At 39.1% G+C, this 15,046-nt stretch overlaps 1 protein-coding gene across 1 annotated transcript in view; it reads right to left on the bottom strand.

Annotated features, from left to right (window-relative positions):
* Positions 1-499: 499 nt before the first annotated feature.
* Prkg1 (protein kinase cGMP-dependent 1) overlaps positions 500-15,046 on the bottom strand; it is an 885,274-nt gene continuing 870,727 nt past the window's right edge. Inside the window, exons 6-7 of the mRNA XM_032891799.1 lie at positions 5,683-5,760; positions 500-598 (exon numbers count right to left, since the gene is read on the bottom strand). Of these exons, the coding sequence (XP_032747690.1) occupies positions 500-598; positions 5,683-5,760 (177 nt within the window). The remainder of the gene's footprint in view (positions 599-5,682; positions 5,761-15,046) is intronic.

The following is a 15,046-nucleotide window of genomic DNA, read 5'->3' on the forward strand; positions in this document are numbered from 1 at the left end:
CATATAGTATGAGCGTGGTCCCTAAAATAAAGGGTACATTTCACTGAAAGCTCAACTTTGATTACATTCTATATAGAACCTGTGGTGGTTTGAAACTCCTTGGCCCATGAGAAGTGGCACTGTTAGGAGGTGTGACCTTACTGGAGGAGGTGTAGCCTTGCTAGAGGCAGTGTGTCACTGTGGAGGTAGGCCTTTGAGATATATATCCTTAAGTCTGGCCAGTGTGACACAGAGCCTTCTCCTGGTTGCCTGTGGAAGACCGTCTCCTCCTGTCTGCCTTTAGACTGAGATGTAGAACTCTCAGGTCCTCCAGCACCATGTCTGCTTGTATGCTGACATGTTTCCCACCATGATGATAATGGATTGAACCTCTGAAATTGTAAGCCAGCCCCATTAAATGTTTTCCTCTATAAGAGTTGCCTTGGGCGTGGTGTCTCTTCCAACAATAAACCCCTCACCTAGACAGTACTTAAACAAAGAGTGTGCACATTCGGTCTACTTACCCCTGCAAGGCTTTCTCTCCAAACCAATCTCCCTTCCCTAAAGTTCTAAGAAAGACTGGGTCTTCACTTGGTGAGTCTTCTCGGGTAACATTTACCTAAAAAGAGAGATGAGCATCTAAGTGATTCTCAACCTATGAGTCGCATTGAGGGAGTCACACATTAGATAACGTATTAGGATTCATAACAGGTGCAAAATTACCACTATGCAATGATGTAATTTTATGGTGGGAGGGGTGGGTCACCAGAACATGAGGAACTGTATTAAAGGGTTGCAGGATTAGAACAGTTGAGAAACACTACAGTTGATAACAGTTGGTCTAAATCAACTACATGCTTGCAAATTCTATGCTTTCCAAAGAATTTATCCTAAATATTTTATTTCAGGAAATCTTCACTGCTATTCCTGATTTTATTATCTGCACTGAGGCAACCAGCTTGATAAATTTATTGATGTATCTTGTCAATGATTTTCAAGGGTTTTTTTCTTGTTGTTTGAAGAAATATAACTACACCAAATAGTACCTTTCATTCATTCACTTCTTCTTTGAGATATAGTAATGATAATAATACCACCTGTCATCCAGGAAATTTAAATAGTTAAAATTCACCTACCTGTAAAATACAATGAAGTAGAAGACTAATTTACTAAAACAAGCCAAGCACTTAAATATATTTAAAAACAACATGCTTTAGGCTTCTCAACCTAGACAGAGGATGTCAGCGACCATAACTTTTATTAATAGTACAAACGTTTGTGCAAGGGGCAGGGGATTCAATTATTATTCTCCACTGATCCATTTGATTACTCCTCTGCACCATGTTTCAAACTACGAAAATTCGGTTTTAACTCTGCCAGTTAGCAATAAGTTATATCATGGAAATCCTGATTTGCATGTTGATGAGGCTTTTATAGTTGAGTCTTCAGTGGGGAGTCTTGCTTAAAGCAGAAGTTACTGGTCCCACACTCTCAAAGGTTCTCATTCATTCACGTTAATACGAGCAGCTCAACTTCATTTCCTCCTATTACATAAATAGTATGCAGGTTAGCTATTCTCTAATTGAAGATGTAGCTCCCAGTTTTATCCTTATATGTTCTTAACTATATTACTAACAAAGTCTCTACAAATATTTTCTATACTCGTTTTCAGCACCCATGACTAAGGGTTTCAGAAGGGTCAATGCTCACACAAGTAAAGAACAAGCTTATAAACGAAACACGCTTCGTTCTTTAGGTGTTGACTCTGATCACAGACATCTAACATTCACTGTCCGTGAGTGAAAGTTCATATCGATAGTGCTGTCATTAGTGTTTAGCATTTTGAAGTTGGTTGTGGTCTTGGAGAGTGGGGATTAGAGAGCATTTTTGTGGTACTAATGGAGGAAGAACATTTTTTTCAGATTATATTTGGTTAAGATGATATCCAATTATCCTTCTAGACCATTCTTCTATTGGATTGCCTTGCTGCAAACGTTGGTGGACATGTTTTTGAGAGAACTACATTTTTGTTTCTCTAGATTAAAGTATGGAGCTGATGGACTATATGGTAAACATTTATTAACTTTTTCAGAAGTAGCCAAATTGTTTTTCGGAATATTTTACCTTTGCGGTCTTAGCCAATAATGTCTTAACATTCTACTTGCCCATACTTCACTAGAACTTGATAAATTAACATTTCCCCCTCACTTAGAAACTCTACTAAGCACGTAGTTCTGTCTTGGGCTTATTGCTAAGATTCGTATTTTTCCTCCCTTTAATGAAGTGTCAGGGAATTGGGTATGTATTGTAGGGAGCCAGGGAAGTCGGTCATGTACGTGTCAGAGTAGGTGACTGAAAGCTAGAGTCATAGGATCCCTTAAAGCTGAAACTACCGAGAGCCGCCTGATGTAGGTACTGCAAACCAAGCTCAGGTCCTCTCCAGGCGCAGTACGCTCTCTTCACAGTAGAGCTCTCTCCCTAGCCCCACATGGCTTTAATTCGAAATATAATAATCCTGTTCCATTTCCTAACATTTCATTACATAGAGATAAGCTTTTGATGATACACTGTTAGGGATGCTTGCAGAATCCTTTGATACTTCTCTGTCTGTTAAAATGCCATGTTCCCAGAGAGCTACTAAACCAACTAAAAGCCAGAATAAATTTACTTTCTTGGTTAGACATCGTTACAGTAATCACTGAGTCACAATTTTTTAGAAAATAACTGTAGATTTTCATTAAGAGGAAAAACAAGATTTTAAAAATGTACATTATGCTTCTCTTTTGTGTGCGTGCATTCAGTGGAAGAAGAAAATATAGTTTACATTTAGATAAATGAAGCTGAACAAGGGAAATCCATTTCTTGCTCTCCGGTCTCTGTAGTGTGTCTCCTATCAGACATCATTTCCTTAAAAGGATAATTTCTCTTCATCACTGTGGTAGTTTGAGAATGAATAGCCCCTATAGGCTCATATGTTTGGATACCTGGTCCCTAATTGGTGGAACTGTTTAGTAAAGATTAGCAAGTGCACCGTTGTTGAAGGAGATGTTTCACTGGGGTCTAGGTCTAGCCTAGGGGTTTCAAAAGTCTTGAGCCATCCTCAGTGCCTTTGGTGTCTCTGCCTCTAAATTGACAGATGAATCTGAGCTCCCAGCTGTCCCTACTGTCATGTGTTTGCTCTGTGATCATGGACTCCAACCCTCTGAAACCATAAGCCCCAACTTTATTTTCTGGTTGCCTTGGTAACAGTGTTTTACCATAGCAATATATAGATAACTGAGACTAGTGGTAACAAAGAAAGTATCTTTACCAGGGCAGGTGTGAGGGCTCAGTGAGCAGAGGAACCTGATTACTTGAGTTCAATCCCAGGACCCACACCATGGAAGGAGAGAACCAACCCCTAGCCCCTGCAAGTTGTCCTCTAACCTACACCTTACACACACACACACACACACACACACACACACACACACACACACACACACACACACACACATTAAATGAAAATGTATTTTTGGAAAGAAAAAGTATTTACCAGGGTTACTCTTTATACATTTTATAAATTCATGGAAGCAGAAGTTTATGTTGACTTACCTGTAACTAATAAGTGTTATAAAATTCTTATTTCATAGCATGTTTACATTAGAACCATAGCTTACTATTTGCTTTCCTGTTCCACATGGTGGAGAGCAGTGTACTTTTACTGTGTCATTATCGGAATTAGTATAATGAATGCTACAACTGTCAGATTTGTGCATCATAAAAACTAACATTGTATGAGCTGAGCAGGTAGGAAAAATTCTATAGGTGCTTTAGAGAAAAACTTGACTGGGTCAAAGGAATCTAACATAATATGACAATTTCCCAACTTGTAGGATTGCACTGAAATACTGCCAGAGTGATTGCCCCCTGGGGTACATCTCTGAGTGCTTCTAGTTATACACGTACCAAGCTCGTAAAACAGTACCACCAACACACCTGTTTTCCACTAAAATGGGTTACAAAGCTCTACCTCCTTCAGGCAATGCTGGCAATTTGCAGTAAATGGGACAGTCATAAATGACTGCAGGGTGTCCTTCCTATCGGCTAAGTATAGCCATATTTTGGCAGCAAAGAATGAGCAATTTGGAAAGATAAAGCGAAGCTAGACTCCAGGATATAACGCCCTGTGGTCCTCAAATGGCTTACAACCATGAGGATTTTATCTCCCTGATTCTTTAATTGGTGTTCGCTAACAAAGAAGACAGGAAGTAACAAAGTTCGCCTGTCTCTTATGTAATCCACAGCACGTTTGCCTTTTCTTATGCCCTAACACTGGAAAATGCAAAAATGATTTTAACCATAACTGTGTTTGGACATTAAAAATATTAAATTTTTACTTATTTTGTGTGTATGTATGTACATGTGTGTAAGTGTGCATGCATGTGTGTGTATGTATGTGTATGTGTGTATGCACAGGCATGCATGTGCACACACATGTAGGTAGACATGCATATGCCCTAGTTCCAATGTGTCCAAGTGGAGGTCTGACTACAATTTGCAGAGGTCGATTCTCTCTTTTCACCATTTGGTTCCGGGTTATTGACCTCAGGTCTTGGGCCTGGTTATAAGCACCTTTTCCTATTCAGCTCTCTTCACTGGTTCCCTTTACAAAACCAGTCCACAATGTATACTTCTATATCAGGCTTCCAGATGTTAACCTAATGAACAGATATGATTAAAAAAGACTGTGTATATTTTAGGATGGCACACCATTGCTGTAAACATTGACACATGTGTAATCTTGGTTCAAAATTAATACACGAGAATTACCTAAAATCTAAGTCACTAAGATTTAGAGTCTTCTACACTTCCTGTTTACAACATCTCTGTAAGCCTTCTGGTGTGAGTTCTACAGCGTCCGAGTTGGGCATTTTGTGCAATGTTAAGGAATGAGTTCTTACAATAATGAAACAGGCAGGCAAGTCTTCTCTACTTGCCTTTCCCTCCCTATCGCTCACCAGCCTGATACACAGAGATACTGGTAAGTTCACGTATTTGGCTAATGAGGATAGAAGATTTGTCTAACTAAATTCACTTAACTTTGTAGTTTAAAAGTAAGTATTATAACAGATTCACATTGATTAAAACCTAAAATAATATATGAACACATAATCATTCATAACCATGGTTGTAACTGTTTTTATCCTTCCTATACTTTTCCACTTTTAATAGCTTCTTAGCATTCAATTGGCACTCTCCATGAGCTACAGTTACAGCATACATACATTTACATTAGCATTGCCCTGAGAACCTTCACTCATTGGCCTAAGAAAACAAGTTCATCTCTACTGAAGATTCCTTTTGGGGTCATAAATTCCAAGGCCCCGATGTTTTATTTTTGGAAGGTTACTGTTCTTAAAGACTAGATTGTATTGTATTATACTGTATTGTATTGTATTGTATTGTATTGTATTGTGTTGTGTTGTGCTGTGTTGTGTTGTGTTGTATTGTATTGTATTGTATTTTGATGATGGACATCTTTCTGTTTATGCAGACTTCTCATAGCATCTAGTGTCATGGTCACTAATATTGAGATGCAAGGTTAATCGCCTTCTTTTCTTGCATCTTCCTTTGGGAGAGCCCTTTGCAGATGAAGAAGGGGCAACTCACACAGCACAAGACTGGATGCACACATTCCCACAATGCACTGCTCAAGCTTACCTTCCCTTTGCTGATGATGAAGAAGGTGTCTCCTCTTGCACCCTGCCTTATGATATATTCTCCATTTTCATAGTGGGTCTGAAAAATGGGAACAGGAACATAGAACAAAGACATTGAGAAAGGAATCGTGTAACAACGAGAACTGTTTTCAGGCACTAGGCTCTAGGGATACAATTGTGCTGACTGAATTTGACCCACATTCAGAAAGTATCATGGTTCAGGAATGAATCACAGGCTATCAACACAGTAATGGCAAAGCTATTGCATCTGGAATATTCATTTTAAAAAAACTTGTGGTAGGTTTCATTTTTCTCAGTGATTATAATTATATTTATTTCAAGAGGTTGACAAAAATTATTTCTCCTGTCAACTAAGCGTGAAGCAAAAGAGCACTGCTAATTAAGTTCATACCCAGATATTATTTTGTCACTTTTGTTTGCTATTAGTAGTTTCATAATAGTGACCTTTTTAAAATAGAAATTACTGTGACATACAAAGGTCTTTACTTACATCCAGAGTAGCCTTTAGTGGGGGTTAGATGGTTCTAAATACTTTTTAAGGTACCACTTCATCCCTTAATATTCTTTCTTGAACAATTTTCATTTGGCCTCGTTAAGCAGAATGTTTTAATTTCATGGCCAGAATTCTGGTCTAGGATCTGTCTAGGATAATAAACTAACAGATAGAGAAGGAGGTAAAGCTGGAAGACAATTATTATAATCAGTGAGTCAGCATCCTGAGCAGGGCCTTGACGCTAGGTCTATTCCCAGAGTGAAGATTACCATCCTGTAATGAACAAAACCAATTCTGTAAGCAGAGGTGGGAGAAAATGTATTGTTTGGTCAGGAGGCAAAATGAGTCCATGCCATCTGGCCTTATGTTCCTCTGCAGATTAACAAGGAAGCCATACATTGAGAAGGAAGGTATTACCTTACATCCTGCTTCATGGTAGACACACGATATCTATTACACTGATATCTATAATTTCTCCTTACACATCAATGTTATGTGTCTTAAAACTTATTCTAGTCTATCCTAAAGTTGCTTTCCACTAACACCTGCCATTGAAAGATACTGTCTTATCTCTAAGCACCTAGAACTTTCACATGGTACCTAAGCCTATAGCGCTTACTAATTCTCAATTGTACATATTGCTTTTTCTAGTAACAAGTTTTTTAAGTAGCAAAGTCCTTCCATATTCCTTCTCCCTATGTCCACTAATAGACACCACAAACAATCTGGTGTGTGTCTTTAAAGACTAGTTTCCTATGTTCACACACATAAATATATGCAAGCATGTATATGTCCACATATGTATACAAATAATTGTTTCTGCAGTAGGGGAGACAGATGGCTTAGTGGTTAAAAGTGCATATTGCTCTTGCAGATTTGATCTACGGCAGTCAGATCAGGCAGCTCTCAACCGACTTATAGCTAGCTTCAGGGTCACCTACGCCTCTGACCTCTGTAGACATCACACTCACACAGGCACACAGTGAAAAATAAAATAGTCTTAAATGTTTCTAAAGGAAATTAAGAATGAATGTGTGTGAAACAATTTTCTCCATTTAAGAAGATCCTCTTTTCGGTTCTCATCCCTTGGTGTTCTCTGTTGTTTCTCTAGTCAGGTAAATCATGGTCCTGCCTCTACTGTGGTGACAATGATAGGAAAATCTGATCCATTCAATGACTTAGTTTGGGAAGTCTGTTCAGATCTCACACCTTAAAAATAGCCTTTAAATCAAATGTTATTAGTAATAATGGCTAAGACATCTCAGTGCCATTTATTGCAAAGTTCATCTTCTTTTCCTCGTCAACTAGCCAAATATGGATTAAACCCCACCAAATAACAAGTGTATGTATAATGTTATGTCAGAAATAAGCACAATGTTTGTCTAAAACCTCTAAAGAAACATTTTTGTTCTCAGAAGGCTTCTCTAAGAAGGAAACTTTAGCTCCAGGTGAATGATTAGAACAAGGCCTCTGGATGTTTAAGCAGGAAAAAGCTAATCAGAATGTGAGAGTTCACAGCTTAGAAATCGTCATGTAAAGCTAATCAAAGTGTATCGGGGAGAAATTCAGAAGACGAGTACAAACTCTGAAGCATTCTCTTCACCTACCTAAAATAATTCTTCATGATTCTCCTTTTAAGACACATAGTTGCCAATGGGATCGATACTTTTCATAGTTAAGGAATTTGTATCTCACATAAGTTTTAATAGATTCTTCTCTCAATTAAGCAAAACATATCTCTATTGATAGGACAATTGTTTCTTCTCACCAAGCAAACATTAGTCATAACATCAAAAAATAAACCAAACTAACTCATCACTACTGAAACTTCCAGATAGAAGATTCTTTGCTATGTATGGGTCCTGTCTTGAATACTCTGTGTTGACATGAGGTATTTGACTGCATCTCTGGAATCTTTTGGCTGGACCTTAGTCCCAGGCAAAAACTCTCCAGTCATAATCATCATGAATTGGAGGAACATTTGTCTTTGGTTGAAAATAGCCACTGTAAGTCTTTTGGGGTTAGAATCTCTTCATTTGAGTGAGTTTGGCAGGAGTGTGCAGACATAGTTGGGTTTTTTAAATTATATGAATCAGCTGCATATCTTAGTATTTCATCTGAACTTCTATTAAAGTGGCTCCCACAATTGCCATATCTAGTATTTGACTTGTACTGAACATAAACTCATGAAACACAGGCATCCCAAGGAGCCTATGGGGTAGGGACCAAAGTTGTGCTAGGTTTGGAAAGATAACTCTGCAGTGTCACAGCATGAGGACGCTAATGACCATGTTATCTCGAGATACTCAGTTACACTTGAGGGGAAATGAATAGACAGCCTGACAACCTGACACTATCTCTAATTGTCTGAATCAAATGCCAGAAAATTCAGTGTTTTATAAAGACCATTTTGTAGTTCTTCCTTTTGCAAATGTCAAATTGAACTTCAGAAATATATAGAACTAAGGGCAGAAAACAGCAATCAGACAGTTTCCTTTAAAAACATTTCCACTTTTGAAAGAATAATGACGGAGTTCCTTATCATGGCCTGTACTATTATTCTCAGTGGTCTGCTCAATGCTGCAAGTTCCAACCCCTTTCTTTGCCTACTTTGGCCTCAACCTTTTTTTTTTTTTTAAATTTTTTATTAGATATATTTCTTTACTTACATTTCAAAGGTTATTCCACTTCCAAGTTTCCTGTCCATAAGCCCCCATTCCCTTCCCTCCCCCTCCCCCATACAGGCATTCTCCCTATACATCCCCCTTTTGTCTCCCCCATATTCCCCTATACTGGGGGTCCAACCTTAGCAAGACCAAGGGCTTCCCCTTCCCCTGGTGCCCCAACAAGGCTATTCACTGCTACATATGCAGTTGGAGCCCTGGGTCAGAGATTATACATGGCCCCAACCTTTACAAAAGAAATTAAAAAAAATGAGATAGCTTGAGTTTTATGTCCTATCATCTTAAGAAAATTTTATTGGTAGTAAAAGTTATTACAGTGCATTTTCTTGCTTTAATGATTTCACTTTGAAATGGTGCATATGAGGGGTTGAAGGATCAACCTTCTTTAGAAAGAAATATAATCAGCGTTATGTAAACAACACTGCCTATGTTTACTTCCCCCTCCCCAGCCCCTGCTGTCTTATCTAATCCCTTCTAGCCTCTACCATATCTTTTCCTGAACTCTGATATAACACAATCTTATGTACTGATGCTTCCTGTTTCTCACAGGGAAATAAAGTGTCTACAAGCTCATCTGTTTCCCAGCATCAAGCATTTCTTGAGTTCTTCAGAACAGAGATCACACCATTTTCCACTAAGTCTTTCTAACACATTCAGAATTTATGATTCAAAGACAACAGTGGGTCCAGCAGTAGCCTCTTGGGCTGATTGAATCCTTACCCTGAATACCAGACAGAGGAGGAAAAAGTCTAAGCTAAAATTCCAAAAATGCTTGGGTTTTCTTTGATGTTTAACTGAGCTCTTCTTGGATGACTCCATCCTCCTAATGGATTTTCAATCTCTTGTTTTTCATTTCACATACTTTTGAGAATGAACATCTCCGGGTAGCATCATGATTCAGAGGAGACATCAAGGAAGACCCACAAAATGCTAGAAATCTCTAAGAGGAACAGGTCTTCACCGCCCATTCATTCCAAGACAGAATGAAATCATCTATAGAGTAGACAAGCATGCATTCTCCTGCATAATTAAACTATAACTCAAGTTTAACAACTTGATCTATAAAGGCAATTAGCACCGGCAGGACTCGGAAAGAGTCTGTCTTGACAGCATGTGAAATGTGTCTTGGGGAAGCAAACAAAGTATTGTCTGAGGGTTGCCATCTGAAAAGTAAATACTGTTTGGATTTTCTACTAAAATAAATGTGAAGATGAAGAAAAGATTAATCCTCTCAGGAACTCTATCTCCTTCAAACTGGGTATAATTTACTCAATATTTTACTTATTTGGGAAATAAACAATTACATCTTTATTTGACAAAGCACCACTTAGCTTAAGGGTATCTTGAGTCACCAAGAACAATAAAGTCAGAAAAGCAGAGAAAATTTAAATTCCAGAGGTGGAGAATAAGCCTTTTAGACACTTTGACAGTATGGTTCCTATGATGCAGGTTTGATACTCTCTAGAATGTACTGACAGAAATACTGCTCACAGTTGAGGTTACAGAATCAGGTATGATCCTGCTTCATATTTTGATCCACAATATGGCACAGAGCCACTGGACTCTCTAGGGAAGTAAGTGTCATGAGTTAAGACTTGGGGAGCACACCATTAACCCTATACTTCAGGAAGTCAAGGCAAATGTATTACCATTTCTCGGTGAGCCTTAATTAGATGGTAGATCTGGAGCCATATTGAGTCTTTATCTCAAGAAAAGAAGCAAGAAATTAGAAGCAAGGTGTAGAGCCTGGAATCTCAGCACTTTGGAAGCTGAGGCAGGAAGAAGAGAAAAAGTTTGAGGACACTCTAGGCTACATAGAGAGATTCAGGCCGACCAGTTCAACACAGCAAGGCCTAGTCTAAAACAAAGCAAAAAGTCAAACAAAAGAGACAAAGGATTCTTCCAGGATATGAAATTACTGTATTTACAGGAACCAGTGCCAATATGTAATATTGAGCTGCTATCACTTTAAGGAAACCAGGAGGGGCCCAGGCTGACAGAGGATGCTTAACAGTTTAGGAATGAGGTGGATGAGTTTCTGGGAAGATTCTTCTTTAGTTTGAATAGAAATAGTCCATTGTTTTAACAACTATGCACACCATTGAAGAAATGCTCTATTTCGCGCTCTCTCTCTCTCTCTCTCTCTCTCTCTCTCTCTCCTCTCTCTCTCTCTCTCTCCACTCCAGATTCTATCCCCCTCCCAGTCTACCCACTGACTGTTCCACATCTCATACTTCCCCCCACTCCCCATCCCCATCTCCACAAGGACGTCCCCATACCTCTCTCCCCACCCCTGCCACCAGACCTCCCCACTCCCTGGGGCCTCCAGCTTCTTGAGGGTTAGTTGCATCTTCTCTGACTGAACCTAGACCCGCAGTCCTCTGCTCTACGTATGTTGGGAGCCTCGTCTAAGCAGATGTATGCTGCCTGGTTGGTGGTCCAGTGTCTGAGAGATCTCGGGGTCCAGGTTAATTGAGACTGCAGGTCCTCTTACATGGCGGCCATCCTCCTCAGCTTCTTACAATTACATGACCGGATGCGACTAACACACAACAGACAATTGGCTGACATTTCAGTTCATGAATTAGTCTTGAGGTTGAACAACTGAACATATACTAGGCATGTGTATACAACTGCTTCTTCTCCTACCAAGGTAAAGCTTAACATACAAAGTTTAGCATACGAAGTACGTTAAAATTCAACAAGGAAAAGCTACCTTGGCAACCATCCTTAAGAATGAGAACCCGCCTTCCTTTCATTCTGGCTTTATTCAACTCCCAGAACCTACAGGCTATGCCATGGTGTCTCTGAATATATCCATGGCCTCAAAGAAAAAACAGGGTCATTGTCAGCTGCAATCTACTCATTCATCTAGTGCTGCGAGCACAGGTTTTCACAATGTGGTTATGAAATCCCTGGTGGCTAACTCACGGGCACTGAAGTGGCATACACATTCCTGTGGGTTTATAGTCTTATTTCTAGCAAAAGAGAAAAAAATGATTTATTTCTTTAAAAGATGATCAACTGAAATGTCGCTAATTCTCACGAACACAATAGAATGAAACATACTGTCAATAAAAATCCCCTGTCTAATCCAATGACAATTCACATCATGAAAGACAGTAGTTATTATTAATGTAATGTTTACCACATACTAGAAAACGTGTCAAGGATATCTGCATCAGGAAACTGACACTCTGAGTTTAAATATTCATTTTGGTAGAACAGAAGAGATGCTTAAGAGACAGAATTTGAATCTATTCTTGCTTTGGAAATCAATGTTTAGAGTGTGATTCTTACTGATCTTATAGAAAATATCTCCATATCCTAAAATTCTTTCTCTCTCCCCCTCCATTCCTCTCTCATGTTCCTCCCTTCCTCTCTGTCCATTTGCTGTCTATTTCTGAAGAGCGCGCGCACACACACACACACACACACACACACACACACACACACACACACACCAGAAGATAATCGCACATGCATTCACTCTGGGAACATGTTAATAGAGATACAAGAAAACTGTGCAAACACATATTTCATCTGAGGGCACAACTGTTAACAGAGCTCCAATCTCATGTACTCTGCTCAAAATAGCTCAGATTGAGGACAATACCTTCCAGCTCTTCGTTGGGACATTTCAGAGCTTCTGGGATCCATTACTGATGGGAATTCTTCCCCTCTGTACTTGAGTCATTCAAGAGCTGATGTGTGTTCCTTAATGTGCAGCCTGCCCACCATTCCCTACCCCCGAGATGTTCTTTAATGTCATATCTACTTACAGCACCTGCCTCTTCCCTAAGACCTCCCCTGATCCTCCACATCACAACGACCACAGCGCATTTTCGCATCATAGTCGCAGCTCTTAGCGTTCCATCTTTTATCATTAGTCATTTATATTTATACCTAAATGAGATGACAGTCCATACTGCTTTATCTTCTAACTCTAGCAATAAGAGCTGCATTGCCATTCCTATAAAGGGGTTCAACAATATTTTTAAGCAGAATTAACTTAAATTTGCATCAAGGGACTTGGTTTATGATAATTTTCAAAACCCAAATATTCTTTACAGGGTGGCTGGTATTTGAGACTGGGTTTCATTCTGTTAGCCCGGAACCTATGGTATAACATGACTCCCTCAGCTGACCCCAAATGCCTGGAAATCCTCCGACTTCTGCTTCCAAAGTAATGGTATCACACAAATCGCCATGACTGGACACTAAGTCATGAATATTCTTGACAAGGACATGCATTCTGTACTCATTCATTAACAAGGTATAAACAAGTCTGTTATAATATATTAGAACATATAAACATATCATATATAGATACAAAACATAAATGTATCTCATTACCTCAAGTGGGACAATAAGTAAAAATATTGTCTTCATTTTTCAGATGAAGAATTAGAACTAAAAGTAGTTAGCTTTTAAGGGGTTGGGGATTTAGCTTAGTGGTAGAGTGCTTGCCTAGCAAGCGCAAGGCCCTGAGTTCGGTCCCCAGCTCCGAAAAAAAGGAAAAATGAAAAAAAAAAGTAGTTAGCTTTTTGTAACATCTGCATAATACTCATTATGTGGTAGTCCCGGTGTTAAATTCGCCAAGAGCTTCAAGTGACTGTGATGGCGTCTCACATCAGTGTGGCATACTAAGGATTTATGTGCCTCCCAAAACAAAAACTAATTTAATTATTTTCAAGCCTAAATATCTGGAGGAGAAATTCACTGGCATAATCTCTAAAATAAATCTCAGGAGTTAATTTTTATCTTACTTTGTATTTGACCTAAGATTTTTCTGTATGAGACTAAGTAATGAATGAGTCTGACAGCAATATCACATTATATGGCAATTAATTAATTAATTAAGGACTGTGAGAATATAATATAGAATGTAAGATATACCTTACATTATACTAAAATGATGCATGTTTTCATCATAAGCAATTACATAATTCCTCCTCCTATCTTAGCTAATTTCATTAAGATGCATTTATACTTTTGTCCTCATTATATTTTTAAGCAACATCTATATTTAATCTTTTTTAATTGACCAGGATTCATTATTGTTTGCATCTATTTTTTATTGCTGTTGTTGAGCCATAGTATGGTCATGTGTGATAGGCTGACCGAGGCCTACGGATCAGATGGCCTTACCTGGTCCCTCTTATTACTGACCCTTCTTTAGCTCCTTTGATTCTTTCTTTGCTGCCAAAACCATTAGCTCCGACTTCCTCTGACCTTCAGTATCCCTTTACTAGCAGGATCCCAAGATGCCATTATCACGAATCAGTCCATCTCCATAAGCAATCAAGTGAATAGGCTCACATATAAAGGCATGCTTTTGTGAGTTATAACTCAGAGAGGAGCATTAGTGAAATCAGTCAGCTTAAAAATGCCATAAAAAGTGTTTTGCTAGATGTCTTATACAGCATTAAACTTCCTTGATGGGGGGAGGGGGGTCCAAAGACATGTCTAGAAAAACTGAATGATTAATATGAGTCTTGTTGTATAGATAAGAGCTGGTCAGATGCAAAGGTAGCTGTGGGGAGAACAGATGCTTAGGAGCATAAACTCACACAGTGACCACAGAGCATGATGGCATTCTCAGGATCGCCAGGTCTTACGTTAGACAGCAGGTGACAGGATCCAAGGCTTAAGTCACCAAAGTAGCCTTAGATGCTACTAAGGTCCATGAGGAAAAAGAGCTACTTATAGGATTGGAAACTGGAGCAACTTGCAGTAAGAACCAGTTCATGCAGATGTGGGGCCAGACATAGCAACTTCTCACGTGTGTTGAAATAATGCTCGCATTCCTCACAAACAGAGCAGGCTCAGGGGACAGAAACAAATGTAGTTCACAAAGCAGGACTAATCCTGTATCATATTTCACAGGACAGGTAATTATCTTAGTCACTGTTCCATTGCTGTGAACAGACCATGACCAAGTTAACTCTTACACAAAGCATTTCACTGGGAGCTGGCGTAGAGTTTCAGAGACTTAGTCCATTATCATCATGGCAGAGAGAATAGCAGCAGGCAGGCGTGATGCTGGAGAAATAACTGAGAGCTCTATCCTGATGCCACAGTAGAGAAAAAGAGAGAGAAGGGGGGGGAGCTGGCATGAACTTTTGAAACCTCAAAGTCTACTCACAGGGACATTCTTCCTCGGA

The sequence above is a fragment of the Rattus rattus genome, chromosome 2 (assembly GCF_011064425.1).
Source record: "Rattus rattus isolate New Zealand chromosome 2, Rrattus_CSIRO_v1, whole genome shotgun sequence".
NCBI lineage: Eukaryota > Metazoa > Chordata > Mammalia > Rodentia > Muridae > Rattus > Rattus rattus.